Here is a 16,482-nt window from a genome sequence, read left to right as displayed (position 1 = left end):
GCTTTTTATATTAGCATTAAATAATAATTCTCAGTAGTATCAATACATTTCACATGCCACTGATTAAATCCTGAATATTCATGCATGCATTAAAAAGCCTTCTGTTGCTATGGTGGAACCTAATATCATGGAATGTATTCCAGCTTTCCTTTAGGGGGAAGAATGTTCTAACTGAAAATTATATCAAAGTTGGTCCTTATCAATGAAAACAATCACAAAGAGAAAGAGGGAAGATTGCCTGTAAATTATAGGAGAGGCTAGATTCCCAATGAAAATATGAACCTTTTATTGGCTTGGGGCCTGAAGAGACTAATATTCAAGTAGTAATGAGTGTCTTTCAACTCAAAGGGTCCACTGTATGTACAAATCCCAATGTTTTTTCAGGTCATGAGGCAACAGAATTCCACAATGATATGGTTGAGGAAAATGGAGAACTGTCCACTGAGGAGCCCAGCATAATAATGAACAACTATCTGGAATCTTTGGCTTTGGTACCAAGCTAATACTGCCCTAGGTAGGTTAAATTAAAAAAAAAAAAAAGTGGAAAATAACTTTGCTTTCATGGCATGCTTGGTTAGGCACTTACTGGCCCTTTAAAGTAGAATAACAGCAACTCAGAACACCTTTAGGCCAGAGTGTCTTATCCTTGGCACTATTGATATTTTGGGTTCAATAATTCTTTGCTTTTGGGGGGCTGCAAATTCTCAGGGCCTATTACACTACTATAAAGTGAGAGTGGCACCACCCCTCCAAGTGATTCTGAGGCTGGTTAAAGTTTGAGGAACAGTAATCTAACCCAACTCTCTCATTTTACAATAAAAGAAACCAGTTGGTTAAGCCTTATCTCAGATTAAATGTCTGGTTAGAGTCAAAACGGTACATTATATCTTATTCTCCACAGAATTTGCTAAGTGTGGCCTTGGAGAAAGAGGTGGGTATCCTGCAAAGATATTTCACCCAGGCACCACCAACTACATGAAACATCCTGCTGCAAAGCAGAAAGCATTTCAAGACTTACTGAATATGTTTCATAAATCTGGTCTCTCTCCTAGATTCCCAGGGTTCTTGGGTTACATGCAGAACAATTCACTTTTATCAACACTTTATTTTTCTAAAGATAGGTTAATATTATAAAAATTTTATGACTGATTATGTATAATCAGTTTACAGCCAGAGTACTTTTTTTGTGTGTGCTTGATTAGATACCTATTTCATCATGAAATGGGCTTACTTTTACAGCCACAGGTATTATTACCGTTATTGATGTTGCTAGATATTTTGATTTAGAATTTTAAACTTTTCCATAAAGTTGACTGGAATGAAAAGCAGCTAATATATGCTAGAAAATAAAAATGTGACTATGCAGCCATAAAAAAGAATGAGATCATGACTTTTGAGGGAACATGGATGGAGCTGGAGGCTCCATCCTCCAGCTCCATCCATTTTTCTGTTCCTGCATTAGCAAACTAACACAGCAACAGAAAACCAAATACCGCATTTCTCCCTTATAAGTGGGAGCTAAATAATGAGAACTCATAGATATAAAGAGGGGAACAACAGACACTGGGGCCTACTTGAGGGTGGAGAGTTGGAGGAGAGAAGCAGAAAAAATAATTATATTGGGTACTAGGTTTAGTATCTGGGTGATGAAATAATCTGTACAAAAAACCCCTGTGACACGAGTTTAGCTATATAACAAGCCGGCATATGTACCCCTAAACCTAAAATAAGATTTAAAAAAAGAAAAGAAAAATGTGTCAACCTTATGTATTTGAGAAATCCTATCTAGATTATTTAAAAAAGAAAATAAAGTTAGCAAGAAAGTAGATTGCTCTGCAAAATTAATTTTTATCTCTGATAAATGAGTGTAGAAATGTTAAATAAAAATAAACCACATTTATTTGCCACTTTCCTGTTTGCTTTAATAAGAGATAATGCACTCTCCAAAGACATTGTTAAATCTCATCCTTACTCTTTCTTTCCCCTCTATCCTCTGGTTACTGTGAGAATGAAGGTCTTTAATTCCAAAGGAGAGTTCTTGTGAGGCCAATTTGTGCTGGGTAAGAACAGGTGGACCACATTTCCCACAGGAAGATGATGGTGGCTGCATGTGGGTCTAGATTGCCTAAGAAGCCAAAGGGGAGAGAAGTCACAATCAAAAAGGGCCTGCCTGTAATCCCAGGACTCTGGGAAGCCGAGGTGGGTGCATCATCTGAGTTCAGGAGTTCAAGACCAGCCTGGCAAACATGGCAAAACCCCATCTCTACTAAAAATGCAAAAATTAGCCAGGCGTGGTGGCGGGCGCCTGTAATCCAGCTTCTCGGGAGGGTGAGGCAGGAGAATTGCCTGAACCCGGGAGGCAGAGCTTGCAGTGAGCTGAGATCGCACCACTGCCCTCCAGTGTTGGCAACAGAGTGAGACTCTGTCTCCAAAAGGAAAAAAAAGGGCCTGCCTGTGGCTGTGACCCAAGGACTTTCCAATCTAGATTCTAGATTTGTGCCAAGAAACCCTTTAGAGACGTCCATTTTTCTTTTTCCTTTTAGTATCATTTAAGTACATATTATATTTGTTTATTTATTTACATATTTATGTCCAGATTTCCAAGGATGTTAAAGAAAAATGATGTATATTGTGATTGATTTACAACTGTATTGCTATTTAATTGCCATACTTTGAAATGTCTCTATATTGAGAGGTAACATAGTCAATATACAGATGACCGTCTTTTCATGCAGAAACACACACAGACAGTCGTATGTAAATAGGATCATATTATACATGCCATTTTATCATGGACATCTTCTTTTGTCTTTTTGCCTAGTTTCATCTTCTTTTCTAATCACCTTAATCTCTAAGTTAGCCAGTCTTAAAAGCTTAATGTGTATCCATCCCAATTTTTTATTGTACAATCACATACAAACTCATATATTCATATATTTATGTTCAGCACATAGAATATAACCAAGTATTTAGAACAGTGTCTTGAACGTTATAGGTGCTCAATAAATATTTGTTGAATAAATGAATGGTTTGTCTTAGAAAAATGAGATCATATTATATATACGTGTGTGTATGTGTATATGTATGTTTATATTATGTATCTGGTTTTTATTGCTCAATATTCTATGTATTTTTAATATATATTTAATTAATTCTTATAAATGGTTGTATAATAGCCCATGGTTATGAAAGTAACATCTATTTAACTAGATCCCTAATTGATAGTTCAAATGCTTTTACTTTTTGCCAGTATAAACAATAATAGCTAACACCTATTGAGTGTTTACCATGTGCTAATTTTTTTTTTTTTTTTTTTTTTTTTTTTTTTTTTTGAGACGGAGTGTTGCTCTGTCACCCAGGCTGGAGTGCAGTGGCGCGATCTCGGCTCACTGCAAGCTCCGCCTCCCGGGTTCCCGCCATTCTCCTGCCTCAGCCTCCGGAGTAGCTGCGACTACAGGCGCCGTCACCTCGCCTGGCTAGTTTTTTTTTTTTTTTTTAGTAGAGACGGGTTTCACCGTGTTAGCCAGGATGATCTCGATCTCCTGACCTCGTGATCTGCCCGCCTCGGCCTCCCAAAGTGCTGGGATTACAGGCTTGAGCCACCGCGCCCGGCCTTTTTTTTTTTTTTTTTTTTTTTTTTTTTTTTGCACTTTACATGTATTAAGCTCTTGAGGGTTTAGGTTATTCTCCCCATTTTGAAAAACTGAGCAGGAGTATGTAAGAAACTTGTCGGAGGCTATATAGCCAATACGTGGCAAACTAGTCAGTATGGCTCCAAAGTATATTTCACTAAACTACTTTTATAGAAGGTAATAAGCAACACTATTGTACAAACATTCTAATGAATGGTCTTTTATTTCTATTCAATAGTTTATCTGGTGTGGAATTACTGCAGAACCATATGTGTATATTTTATATTGCTAAATTGCTCTGCAAAAAGGCAGTAACAGTTTATATTTGCACTAGCCGTGTATGAGAGTATTATTTCCTCTAGCAGTATTATTTTTAAAAATGTATGTTTATTATTTCTTTTCTTTTTTTTCAATCTGGTGGGTGAGAAGTGATATTTCATTGTTAAGTCTGTATACTTGTTGACAATAGTGAGGTTGAACATCATATGTTTGTCAATCATTTGGATATGCTCTACTATAAACTGTTGTATTAATTAGGGCTCTCCAGAGAAACAAAATGTATTAGGGCTCCCCAGAGAAACAAAACCTGTGTGTGTATGTAATTTATTTTTATTTATTTAAAAAAATTGGCTCACATGTTTATGTTTATGGAGACTGGCAAGTCCAAAATCTGCAGGGTAGGCTGTCAGGTTGGAGACTCAAAGACGAGACAATACTACAATCCAAGACCAAGGGACTTCTGCTGCAGAATTCTTCTTTCTCAGGAGAGGTCAATGTGTTTTCTCTATTCAGGTCTTCAACTGATTGGATGAGGACCACCCACAGTATAGAGGACAATCTGCCTTACTCAAAGTTAACTGATTTAAATGTTAATCTCATCTAAAAGTACTCTCACAGAAACATCCATAATATTGTAGGACCAAATATTGGGACAACATTACCCAGTCAAGTTTACACTTACAATTAACCATCATAAATATCTACTAATATATTTTCCGTTTTTCTTTTTTTCCCCTTTTTTTTGAGATGGAGTCTTGCTCTGTCACCCAGGCTGGAATGTAGTGGCATGATCTCGGCTCACTGCAACCTCTACCTCTTGGATTCAAGCGATTCTCCTGCCTCAGCCTCCTTAGTAGCTGGGACTACAGTTACGTGCCACCATGCCCGGCTAATTTTTTGTATTTTTAGTGGAGATGGGTTTCACCATGTTAGCCAGAATGGCCTCAATCTCCTGACCTCGTGATCCGCCTGCCTTGGTCTCCCAAAGTGCTGGGATTACAGGCATGAGCCACTGCTCTCGGCCTTTCCTTATTTTTCAATGGAATTGCTTACATCTTTTTATCACCTTGAATATTATTGTAATCAACCATTAAATGTTTTGTGAATATTTTGCCCCCTCTCTCTTATATCCTTTATTTTTCGTATCCTATTTCTCATCATTTTAAATTTTAAATTATTATTTTGAATACTTTATAATCAGTGAATCACTGAAAATGAGATGAAAATTTGGACACTATCATTTTGATAATCACTTTTGAGTTTATAGTCTTTTAAGGTGATTTTAGGAGATTTTTCAATATTTAGTTTCAATATGTATTCAATAAATATTTACAGTATTTAGTTATTATTCAATATTTATTTAAAATTAAATTGTTCTTTCAATTCTAATGAATTTTTGGAAGATGTTGAAGTTAGATCTGCTCTTTTCCAAAGTAAGGAATCTAGAGCAAATAGTTCCCACATGTGGAAACTATTGTTTAGAGGTTTTAAAAGTTTAAACCATTCATATGTAATATTGTGGTTATAATGTTTAATTCTTAGAAGAACTAGTCGAATTAATTTCCGAATTTATTTATTCCATACCATGTTTATTTTAAAATTTTTCTTCAAAACTGCTTAACACATAGTCTAACCAAATTGTTGAAACATTGTCCTCATTCAATTTGACTGTCAATTTTAATTTTTAGTAGTATACATATGTGCCATTCCTGCTTGTCAAGCCAAAATATGAAAATTCAGTTAATGAGTAACAGTATTGAAGCATCAGAGTCTGTTTTAAAACTGAAAAAAAATGTATGTGTACTAAGGAAAAGCTTCAGCCTCTCAGTCTTACGCAATTATTTTTCTATTCATTTAATTTTTATACATTACTTCTTATAACTACTAGCATCAAATTAATATCTTGCTATATTTTTATCTCATATTATCACAGAGGAAAAAGCACTGTATAATTATATATACTCTTCAGTATATGATTATTAGTAATTATAATATTTTTAAATTAGTGATTTTTGTTGCAGGATTTATTTTTTAGTAAAAGTTTTTATATCCTATATGTAAGATAACTCCCTGTTCCTGTGATATAACTTGTATTAGATTATTGGCTTCTGGAAGGCAAATAACAGACTTTTAAAAAAAATTCACTTAACTTCCAATCATATATTGTTTTTATATTGTATATTCAGTTGGTTGACAACGTGAGGGCTTTTGAATTAGGCAAGGGAAAGAATCATTTAATATTGAAATAACTTATTGCAGGAGCCTGATGAATCTTTTCCTTTGGAAAGCAGACAGGACAGTTTTAGTGTGGTGTCATCTATAATAGGAGGTCTAGAAGACCTTAGAGAATCTTAGAACTCAATTATTATCTATGTTTTTACACCCCTTTCAGTAATGATTTGGAAAAAAAATGTAAAAATTTCAAAAAGGGAAAGATGAACCCTGAGCTCTGCATAGTATGGTAATTAAAAGGTTGGGTTTTACAAACAGACTCAATATTGACAAGAAAAGGATCGGTGGGTTTTCATTTTCCCATCTCCATCATATTCTCAATATTTCTCAAATAAGAGCAATACTAAGATTAAAAATATATATGTAAATGGGAATAAAAGCCTATGTAGAAAATTTTGCTAGAAAATAAAGGGCTTTTAACACAAATATTACTTCTACACTATTCCCTCCCCTTCACCCCTATCAGCCCTCTTTCTAACACTTTTGAAGCTCCTAATGAATAGTAGCCCCCTGAAGCTGCTAGGTCAAACTGCCTGGACTTGAAGACGGGCCTTTCACTTATTAGTGATTGAGTTACTTAAAATAAGGATGATAAAAACCTGCTTCATGAGGTGTACTCTTCACTTTATAACTTTAACCTGTTGCTATTTGTTCTATTTTAGGGATTTATCATTATTTTTTTGAGGAAATTAAAAGAACAGAGATAAAATCCCTGTCATTTATAAAACGCACAGGATAAAAGCAAAAAACCTTTGCTCTGTCGTTTGGGTTCTTCTGTCCATATGTAACAATCTGTTTCATACATGGATCTCATATATGAAAACCTAAATTTTTGTATAAGATACACGAGAGTGGATTTATCAGACAAACGTGTATTTCACTAATGCAAGGAATTTAACCTATCAAAGACTTTCCCTATTTGCTGCAGAAAATTTTAGAAATGCAAGCAATAAAATCAATAATTTTAAAAAATCTTGTCTTTGGCATGTCAAAGAACTTTTATACTTCTAAAAGTGTAGTTATTTGTAGTCAGTGATGAACCTCTCTACACACCTTAGCCCTATGCAATGTTGGGGGTAGAAAACGAGTAGAGATTTTGAGAAATCTTAGGCTAGTTGAAATACTTCTGAAACGTCAGAATGTTGAATTACCATCCCTCTGACTTAGAAAGAGAAATACCAACACTCGGGAAGATTACCATCATAAACAACTTTGGAAAGTTTAATTTGGTCATTGTTTTTAAAATTAGAAATAATGTAAATAAAGTACTGCAACAAAGCATTCTCACAATAAATAGTAGCTATTCCTGTCACTTCTTACAGCGGAGGCCCAATATACATTGTATTCTCATATTTGTGCTTCCTCCCAACATCTAGCGCATATTTGGCCAACATATAAATTTTTATCGAAAGAATGAATGACATCAATGACAGGCTGGTCGCACTCCGGTGGTCCAGGTTAGCCCGTGAGGCCACGAGGAAACTGCGGATAACACAGTGTCCAATTTGCCTATACCGCCTGCTAAACTACAAGTCCCAGTACGCAAACGCCATGGTTGCAGTGCATACTGGGAGAAAGTCTCCAGCTCTTCATTGGCCACGTAGGAGAACCTCCGGTGTGTGTAAAAGCGCGGGCTTTAACGCACGTACGCACGGAAAACTGCGCAGATCTCCTCGTCTGAGTTCCGCGGAACTCATTTTGAGTGTAGGCATTTTAGCCGGTAGGATTTAAGAACAGTTTCATTTCCGGCGTCACCGGAAGCAGCTTGAAAATGGCGTCTCCCTCTTTAGAGCGGCGAGAAAAAGGGGCTGGAAAAAGTGAATTTCGTAACCAGAAGACAAAGCCGGAGAACCAAGGTGATGTTATGTGGGAACCGAAGGCTGGGGTTTGTGGACGTTGAGTTGCGATGTTTTTTTTTCTCATTGCTTGTGGACTTATAAAACCACCTGGAGCCTGTACTGTGTATTTAAGTACCACAATAATCGCTGATAAGATTATTGGCTGGGCCCACAGGAACGACTGGCCGATATGGTGCCACCCACGTGTTCCTAATTCATTCCTTTTGCTAAAGGGTCCCCAAAGCGAAGCCGTTGCTGAATACGTCTTCTGTAAAAGATTATTAAGAAAATGCCGAGGGCGCCGCGGAACCCTGTAGCCTGCAGGGGACTGAAAGTCATTGACGGAATGAGGAATAGGGTGAGGTGGGAGCAGGTAGTTCTGATATACAGGAGTCGACCCTGATAATGGGGTGAGATATGGGGAAAGGAGCTATCTGACATGTCCTTAGCTCTAGTTTGTCAGTAAAGACAGTTTGAAAGATTTATCAATTCCTGTTTGTCAGATTGCTAAAATACTAGACGACACAGCCCTTGCTCTTTAGGTTGTGCTACCTTTTAATTGTTAACTCCTGCGTTGTGGTCTGGTTTTACCCGTTTTCTTCAGTATGAATGACAGAGAAGTCAGAAATAGCCTGGGGATCTGTTCAACCAGGCTCATAGAAGTGTTAAAAACATTGAACTCTCAATTTAGATGCATTGGGAAAGTTTTCAAGGTTTCTTCGTTGTTGCTCATTAAATGATTATGTAACGTACATAGCAGAGGATACAACTTATATATAGTTTAATAAAACCATGCAAGAAACTAGCATTCAGACTGTTAAGTAAAATAGAGCATTACCATACCCCTCAAACCCTTACGTGCACTTCTCAGATCATATTCTCTTTTCCTGTCACAAGTAACCACTCTGAATTGCGTTGCATTCTGTTCCTCTTCTTGTAGTCACGAAGTGGCTTAATTTTGCCTCTTTTTAAATTTTATATACATGAAAGTGGACCGTATGCATTTTTCTGTGTCTTAGATTTAGCTTTGTTTTTCAAACAGGGTGATACTTGTAGGTGTAGTTTTAGTCTTTTCACTGTTATGTGGTGTTTCCTTGTATGACTATACCCCAGTTTTTTTTTTCATTTTACAATCGGTGGACATTTGGATTGTTCCTATTGCTTGCAATTATAAACAGTACTGCTAAAACATCTTTGTACATGTCTTCTGGTTAACATGTTCAAGGGTTTCTTTAGGTTGTGAACATAGGATTGGAATTACTGAAGTGTAGGGTGTGTGTAAGTAATGCTAACTTTTTTCCAAAGTGCTAGTGTCAGTTTTGTTCCCACTAGCAGTGGACGAAAGTTCTCATTGCCTTACATTCATATGAATACATGATGTTACCTGAATTTTGAATTTCTGTCATTTTGGTAGGTATGAAATGGGATCTGGTTGCAGTTTTAATTTGCATTTTCTGATCACCTATGAGGTTGCGTATCTTTTCACATGTTTTGGGCCTTCCTTAATTGTGAAACTCCTGTGTATTTCTTTTGTCAATTTTTTGTCTGAGATTGTAGTGGGAACTTTGAAAAAATTGATCCGTAGCCTTTGAAGTGTTTAAATTGGATAGGGACTTGGTCAGGGAAGCATTGCAAGTAACCAGTTGCAGTGACTCATGCCTGTAATCCCAGCACTTTGGCAAGCTGAGGAGGGGGGATTGCTTGAGCCCAGGAGATATGCCTGGGCAACATGGCAAAACCCTTTCCCTACCAAAAAAAAAAAAAAAACAAAAAAAACAAAAATTAGCCAGACATTATGGCACATGCCTGTAGTACCAGCTGCTTGCGAGGCTGAGGCAAGAGAATAGATCGCTTGAGTCCAGGAGGTCCAGGCTGCAGTGACCTGGGATGGAGCCACTGCACTCCAGCCTGGGTGACAGAGCGAGGCCCTGTCTTAAAAAAAAAAAATGTATATAATACACAAGTAATCACTTTTGTGGAATTTGTGTTCTTTAAAGGACATTGGAGAATCCTTAGACTAGCCAATTGTCTGTGATTTGAACCAGAAATAGAAATAGAAAAGTGGATGTGAGTATAAGCAGAAAGTTTACCTGAGGTTGATAACATAGGGTAATGCCCTGCTTTTCAAATTTTACTGTGCTTAAGAGTCTCCTGTTGAGCATGGTAAAACACAGACTTCTGTCCCTTGTCGAAGAGATTCTGATTCAGTAGGTCTGGAGTGGGGCCCAATAATTGCATTTCTGACAGACTTAACAGTTTATACTGATACTGAAAGTCTATGGAGCATACCTTTTAGTATAACTGAATTAGAGTATAGCTGTTGAATTTAAGGAGTTCTTAAAATTCAGTACCACGTTTTTTAAATACATGATTCAGAAGATAATTTATGGCCCTTAGGCATTTTCTTGTAGTGAAAGGAGTCCCAGGCTGAGTCAGCTTTGTGTTCCCTTAGGCAAGTCACTTAGCCTTTTTAGACTATCTTCTATAAAATGAGAATAATACAGATTCTACCTTTTATAGTTATGAAACGCATGTGGAAATAAGGCACTCAAAACGCTTAGGAAAATCTAGAATTACTCGAGATTATTAACTGAAAGATAAACTAGAATCCTCTTTCAGAAGTTGTATACAAACACATACACCCAGGTTCCATACACTCCAGGAAAGTCAGAAAGGTTAATTGTATTTAAAATACTAAACAAAATGGCATTGAGATCTTCAGTTTTATGGTAGTGTAATGCAGTACACGTTTCTGGAGTGCTCACTGTCTGTCTGGCATATGCCAATTGGCATGAAGAGGGATTCTGCTCTTAAGGAACTTTGTCTTATGAGGCAACTGAAGTGTGTACAGATAATTTTAATACAGTGAATTGATAATGACAGAGGAATGTTCTTCGACTCTTGAATAATATAAAAAGCGGGGAAAAGGAAATGCAAGAAGTACTGGAAGGCTTATGAATATGTGCATAGGATGTTCATAAAGTGTCCAAAAGACAGTTAAAATGTGATGTGTCAATTTTTTCCTTTCTGTAGATGAATCAGAACTCCTTACTGTTCCCGATGGCTGGAAGGAACCAGCTTTTTCCAAAGAGGACAATCCCAGAGGACTTTTGGAGGAGAGCAGTTTCTCAACTTTGTTCCCAAAATACAGAGAAGCTTACTTGAAAGAGTGTTGGCCATTGGTGCAGAAAGCCTTGAATGAACATGTATGTGTATCTTATAATAATACATTTATTTGAGACTTTGCTCTTGCTTATGCCTTTAAGTGTATGTATGCTGATGCATTTTTTTTTTAATGGTGCTAACATAGCAATGGTGCTGGTTACTTTGGTTCCTTTGGTATTTTAAACTATTTAGGTACATTTTCTTCTTACCTAATGTTCATTTGTTTTAAATTTTATGAGTAATAAATTACTTTGAAAAATTTGCATACCTTTAATATTTTAGGAGCTTCACAACTGTCTGAAATTCACCTGTGAAGTCTCAATTTCAGAATGCCTGCTCCAGGCCATGAGAGTTGTCATGTGTCTGTCCCAGTCTGAGCTGAGTCATGTTTCTAAATGGATTACTTTTCATCTTAAATGGAAGATGTGGATGTATCCAACTTTTCCTTGTTTATGCTGATGCTATGCCCCTAGATAACTGCATTTTTTTTTTTTTCCCCAAACTGGGTATTGAAACCCATTAGTGTATTGAGAAGTCAATTTAATGGCTATAAGGAGCCTTTAGAAAATGGCATATCACATGGTAAAAGTATGTTTTTTTCATATTGGCTTAGTTGTGTGTGTGTGTGTGTGTGTGTGTACATTTATTAGGTTGTGATATAAAATGTGTTTCTCACTGTGGGACTGCTCTGGAGTTGGTTGTGCCATTGTGGGTGAAGGTGGCTCAGCAAGCTGCAGGTTGTGTTTTATAGCTGCGTCTGGGATTGAGCTCTTTTTTTTTTTTGTAAACTCATAGCGACCCAACCATATATTGAATTGTTCAACACTTAACTATGTTGAAATATTCTTGAGATTATGCTCACAAGTGAGAAAATAGCATTTTAATTTGCTTTGTTGAAATCTGTTTTTTCCTGTTGAAAGTTAATGCTTAAGTTTTCTAATCGTTGCTTTTTTCTGAAACTATGTTAATTTGCTTTTACTTAGTATTTAGTCCCCTAATTAGCTAGGAAAAAAGTTTGAAAGGGAAAGTCAATTCTTACCCAATGGAGCAGATGGTAGACTGGAGCTGGGTCCAGAATAGGGAAGCTGTACAGCTTTACATTTTTATCTTAGTCAGATTTTAAGTATGACCCCATTTGTTTCATTTATAATTTTAAAATTAGAGGCAATCTATATTCCAGTGGGTACAAAGTATTCTAAAACCAAGTGTAAATGGTTTCAATTGCTCCAGTTTCTTATAGTCTGTAAAGTGTGAAAGTAATTGAGTATTCATTATTTATACTTAACTACCTAGCTTCTTCAGGGAAGTAATTGATAGGAATTGAGAGGTGACAGAAATTAATAGGTTGGTTAGGATAGGCTTTATATTTATCTAAAAATAAACTCATTTTTAGACAACTGCTTGTTTGCTCTTTCCTTTTGTAGCATGTTAATGCAACCCTGGACCTGATCGAAGGCAGCATGACTGTCTGTACTACAAAGAAGACTTTTGATCCATATATCATCATTAGGGCAAGAGATCTGATAAAACTGTTAGCAAGGAGTGTTTCATTTGAACAGGTAAATCTAAAATTACAGAGACTTTGCTTTGTTTGCATCAGTGTTAACCTATAACATCCCATCTTTTCCGCCTTCCACCATCAAGTTTTCGTATTTGTGCTTAGATAACAATAGCATGGGCTTGGAAAATAAATGTAATTGTAAAAAATGTTGATAATGTCTGTTTTTTTTTTTTTTTTTTGCAAAAGGCAGTACGAATTCTTCAGGATGATGTTGCATGTGACATCATTAAAATAGGTTCTTTAGTAAGGAATAAAGAGAGATTTGTAAAACGAAGACAACGGCTTATTGGTCCCAAAGGATCTACATTGAAGGTATTTTTTTATTAGTGGAAAACTTGAGTCTCTCCCTTAATAATTTTTCAGAGTAATGAATTTTAACCTGATCTCTTGATACAGGCATTGGAACTCTTAACTAATTGTTACATTATGGTTCAGGGAAACACAGTTTCAGCCATTGGACCTTTTAGTGGCTTAAAAGAGGTGAGAACTATGTATTATCTTCAATTCATTTTCAGCAGAGAACAAATAATTTGGTTATAATATAGTTTATTGGATAATGCTTTATAATTTTATTTTTTTAGAATGTGCTTTGATTTCCCATTAGTAAATACTTTTTATGTCATATAATTCAAGGGAATCATCATTTCTGGACCCTAACATGTTTTGGCCAACCTTGGCAACTAAGGAGACATGCATTTCTGAATTAGAAGGTCCGCACACTATTAGTCCTCCGCTATAACATTTAAATGAGCATTTAAGATCTTCAGTCTGTAGCACAGACGAAAAACGTGGAATAGTCACATATGCCCAAATGATGCGAAAATTGAGCAAAACTCCAGTTATTTGCAGTAGTGTATACAGCCAGTAGAGGTCACACTCTGAAAACTTTTCTTCAAGATATGTTTTCTTTTGTTTGAATTTTAGTATAATGTTTAATAACTTTTCATGAACATTTTCTTTAACTTTTTAAATTAAATGTGAGAAAATCTGTGGAGCAAATGCTATTTCTTTTAACTCCTTTTGGTACTGTTACTGTCTGGATCTGGCTTGTGAGGTTGTGCTTCCTTTCCAGGGCCTTTAATAGTAATCCTATTGGCCCTTTTTGTCATAAATTGTCTGCTCTTTTCTCATGGAGCAATAATTAAGTATATTGAATACTTTAGTTTTATAAAGTCTTTAAAATATTTAATTCTTACAATAGAGTCTTGAGGTATATGATTTTATCTTTATATTACAAATGAGAAAGCTGGAACAGGAAAGTGACCTTCCTGTATGCAATGGCAGTCCTTGTATTCCAGCCCTCTTCTTCCTAAATCACGTTGCTATACAGTGTTGTATTAGTTCTCTGTGCTACATTTTAGCAGTAATTGAGAAACTGTATTGTATTCAAGGGAGGTTTGACTGCCTCTATGAAAGATCTAATTATTTAATTAAATTATTTAATTTGATACCCATTACCTGATTAGATATTTTGCAGTATTTATCCTCTCCTCCATAGCTCATTAAAATCCTTGTGACTAATTCATTTTTCTTTGCAAATTTCAGGTTAGAAAAGTAGTCCTAGATACTATGAAGAATATTCATCCAATTTATAACATTAAAGTGAGTGATAATTCTATGTAACTGTACCAGTGATTATCATACTTCTTTTAGCTACAGAATCCTTTCTTGAAATTAAATGTTTTATGAAATTCTAATGCACAAACAGATAAAGCAGAGCTATTTTGGGTAAATTAGGGGTAGAATTCAGCCTACTTTACCCCAGTTTTGTAGGTACTTCTTGGAAGCTCTCTATGGAGCACAGTGTGGAAACTACTGAAGGGGGGGGTAGTGTGTAATGTGTTATATAGTTCTAATCAATGAAAATAAGCTTCACAGAATTTGTTGTAGATCATATCAGTGCAGTTTTCTTAGATTATGCACCCATATATTTAAAGATATGATTTTTCAGAATTCTGCCTTTTTCTGTTAAAATCTGGAATATCTCATGTTGCATTAAAACCTTTTTTTGAATTTAACACTCAAATTGTAGCCCCTTTGAGAGAGATCCATTATATCCCAGTGTGCACAAAGTTTGATTATTCTTGGAAATGTAACCATGGTATATAGAACTATTTTATGATGGGTTTGTTGAGCAATCCACTTAAATTTGATGAACTTAAGTTATGAAGTCGCTGTTAGATTAGGGGGAAAGTGATTTTGAGTTACATTGGGATATTGCAGATAAAAACAAAGCTATATGTCTGATCCCTGGTTTGTATCCTCTGATGTTCCAAGGTCTAAAATTTAAATGGAATAGGGAAATGTGAAAGTATTGGTTTTCTGTAATCATGAGAAAGTTTACTTTTGCCTTTTTCTATGATATTTCAGTTGCTACTGAAAACTTCCTGTTTGCAGGGAATATCAGCTAATTAAGAACCCTCCCGGCTTTTATAAGTTGACTTTTAAATGTTTTAATGAAATAATAGTTGAAAAGTCAGTTTTATTTTCATCTCATTTTAACAATTCTGCGTTTTGTAATTAAATTTCTAATGGTTTTCTAATAATTATACATGTTTGTGATAATTTACCTTTTTCCTTATGTGATTGGTTTAATTTCACCAAAGAAACTAGAAACTGTTTATTATTTATAGAAGCAATATTTATGTCTGAGTTTGATAAATGTGTGACTTTGGAAAGTAAAAATTTTTACTTTGTTGCATGACTAAAGAGCTTAATGATTAAGAGAGAGCTGGCAAAAGATTCTGAATTACGATCACAAAGTTGGGAGAGATTTTTGCCGCAGTTCAAACATAAAAATGTGAATAAACGCAAGGAACCAAAGAAAAAAACTGTTAAGAAAGAATATACGCCATTCCCACCACCACAGCCAGAAAGTCAGGTTAGTACTAAATGTTGAACTTTATATGAAGGGGAATCTATTTTAGTATATTTGGTCGGAAACTTTATTGAAGGTTATTTCAGGTGGGATATGTATATATATATATAGCGTGTGTGTGTGCAGAACTATAAGAAACTGAGGGTAAATATAAATAGGTATATTTTGAGCTGCATGCATGGGGGTGTGCAGTGGGGCCTTCACATTGATTATAAACTGCATTCAGGCAGTTTGTGTCCCTGTAGCCACTGTAAATGTTCCATGGATAAAAGTTCAACAATTTAGTCTGCAGTACTCTTTCCTCTGCTTTGGCAACATTCTTGTTGTATGCTCTATGATTGTTCTAGTTCTGAAATCTTAAATTGTAACACCCACCGTTTTTCTAAGTTATGATTCCTTTCCATTTTGTCAACTATCTTCTGCTTCATTTCCTTTCCCACCATGACCAGTTGCCATTTTGTTCTTGCACAGCATTGTTTTGATTCATGCCCCTTTTTAGTTCTGTCACACCTTCTCAGCAAAACTCTAAAACTTGGATCAGTCTAAAAACTTGTCTTCCCTATAACGTGGCTACCAAATTAGGTTAGAGAAAGTTTTATCTTTGGATTAAATTCATTCAGAATTCATGTTTCCTCTTAATTCTCTCAGTGCCCTTCCACGTTTAGCAGATGACTTTGCATTTTATTGAAATATTTGAGACCACCAGATAAGAACCCCTTCTGTTTCCTCTTCTCTCACGTCTGTGTTTTCTTCCACCTGCATCAGCCTTTTCTATGTGTTCTTTGAATTCCATCTTCACCTATCTCCTGGGGGTTCTTGCTTCATTATTCCCTTCCTTGGCTATATCCTAAAGCCTTCCCTTTCTACTTCTGCTCAGCGTGTGAACTCACTGATTTC

General features: G+C 35.8%; 1 protein-coding gene across 5 annotated transcripts in view; it reads left to right on the top strand.

Moving 5' to 3' along the window:
* KRR1 (KRR1 small subunit processome component homolog) overlaps window positions 1-16,482 on the top strand; it is a 286,342-nt gene that overhangs the window by 261,269 nt on the left and 8,591 nt on the right. For 3 of the 5 annotated variants that reach the window (XM_077953079.1, XM_077953077.1, XM_077953078.1), the window contains 6 exons: window positions 11,015-11,187; window positions 12,571-12,705; window positions 12,894-13,019; window positions 13,104-13,187; window positions 14,253-14,309; window positions 15,418-15,588. In XM_077953079.1, the coding sequence (XP_077809205.1) occupies window positions 11,015-11,187; window positions 12,571-12,705; window positions 12,894-13,019; window positions 13,104-13,187; window positions 14,253-14,309; window positions 15,418-15,588 (746 nt within the window). 5 annotated transcript variants of the gene reach the window in all.

The sequence above is a fragment of the Macaca mulatta genome, chromosome 11, assembly GCF_049350105.2.
Source record: "Macaca mulatta isolate MMU2019108-1 chromosome 11, T2T-MMU8v2.0, whole genome shotgun sequence".
Classification (NCBI taxonomy): Eukaryota; Metazoa; Chordata; class Mammalia; order Primates; family Cercopithecidae; genus Macaca; species Macaca mulatta.
The sequence above is the reverse complement of the archived record's forward strand: the minus strand, read 5'-3'. Positions and strand labels throughout refer to the sequence as shown.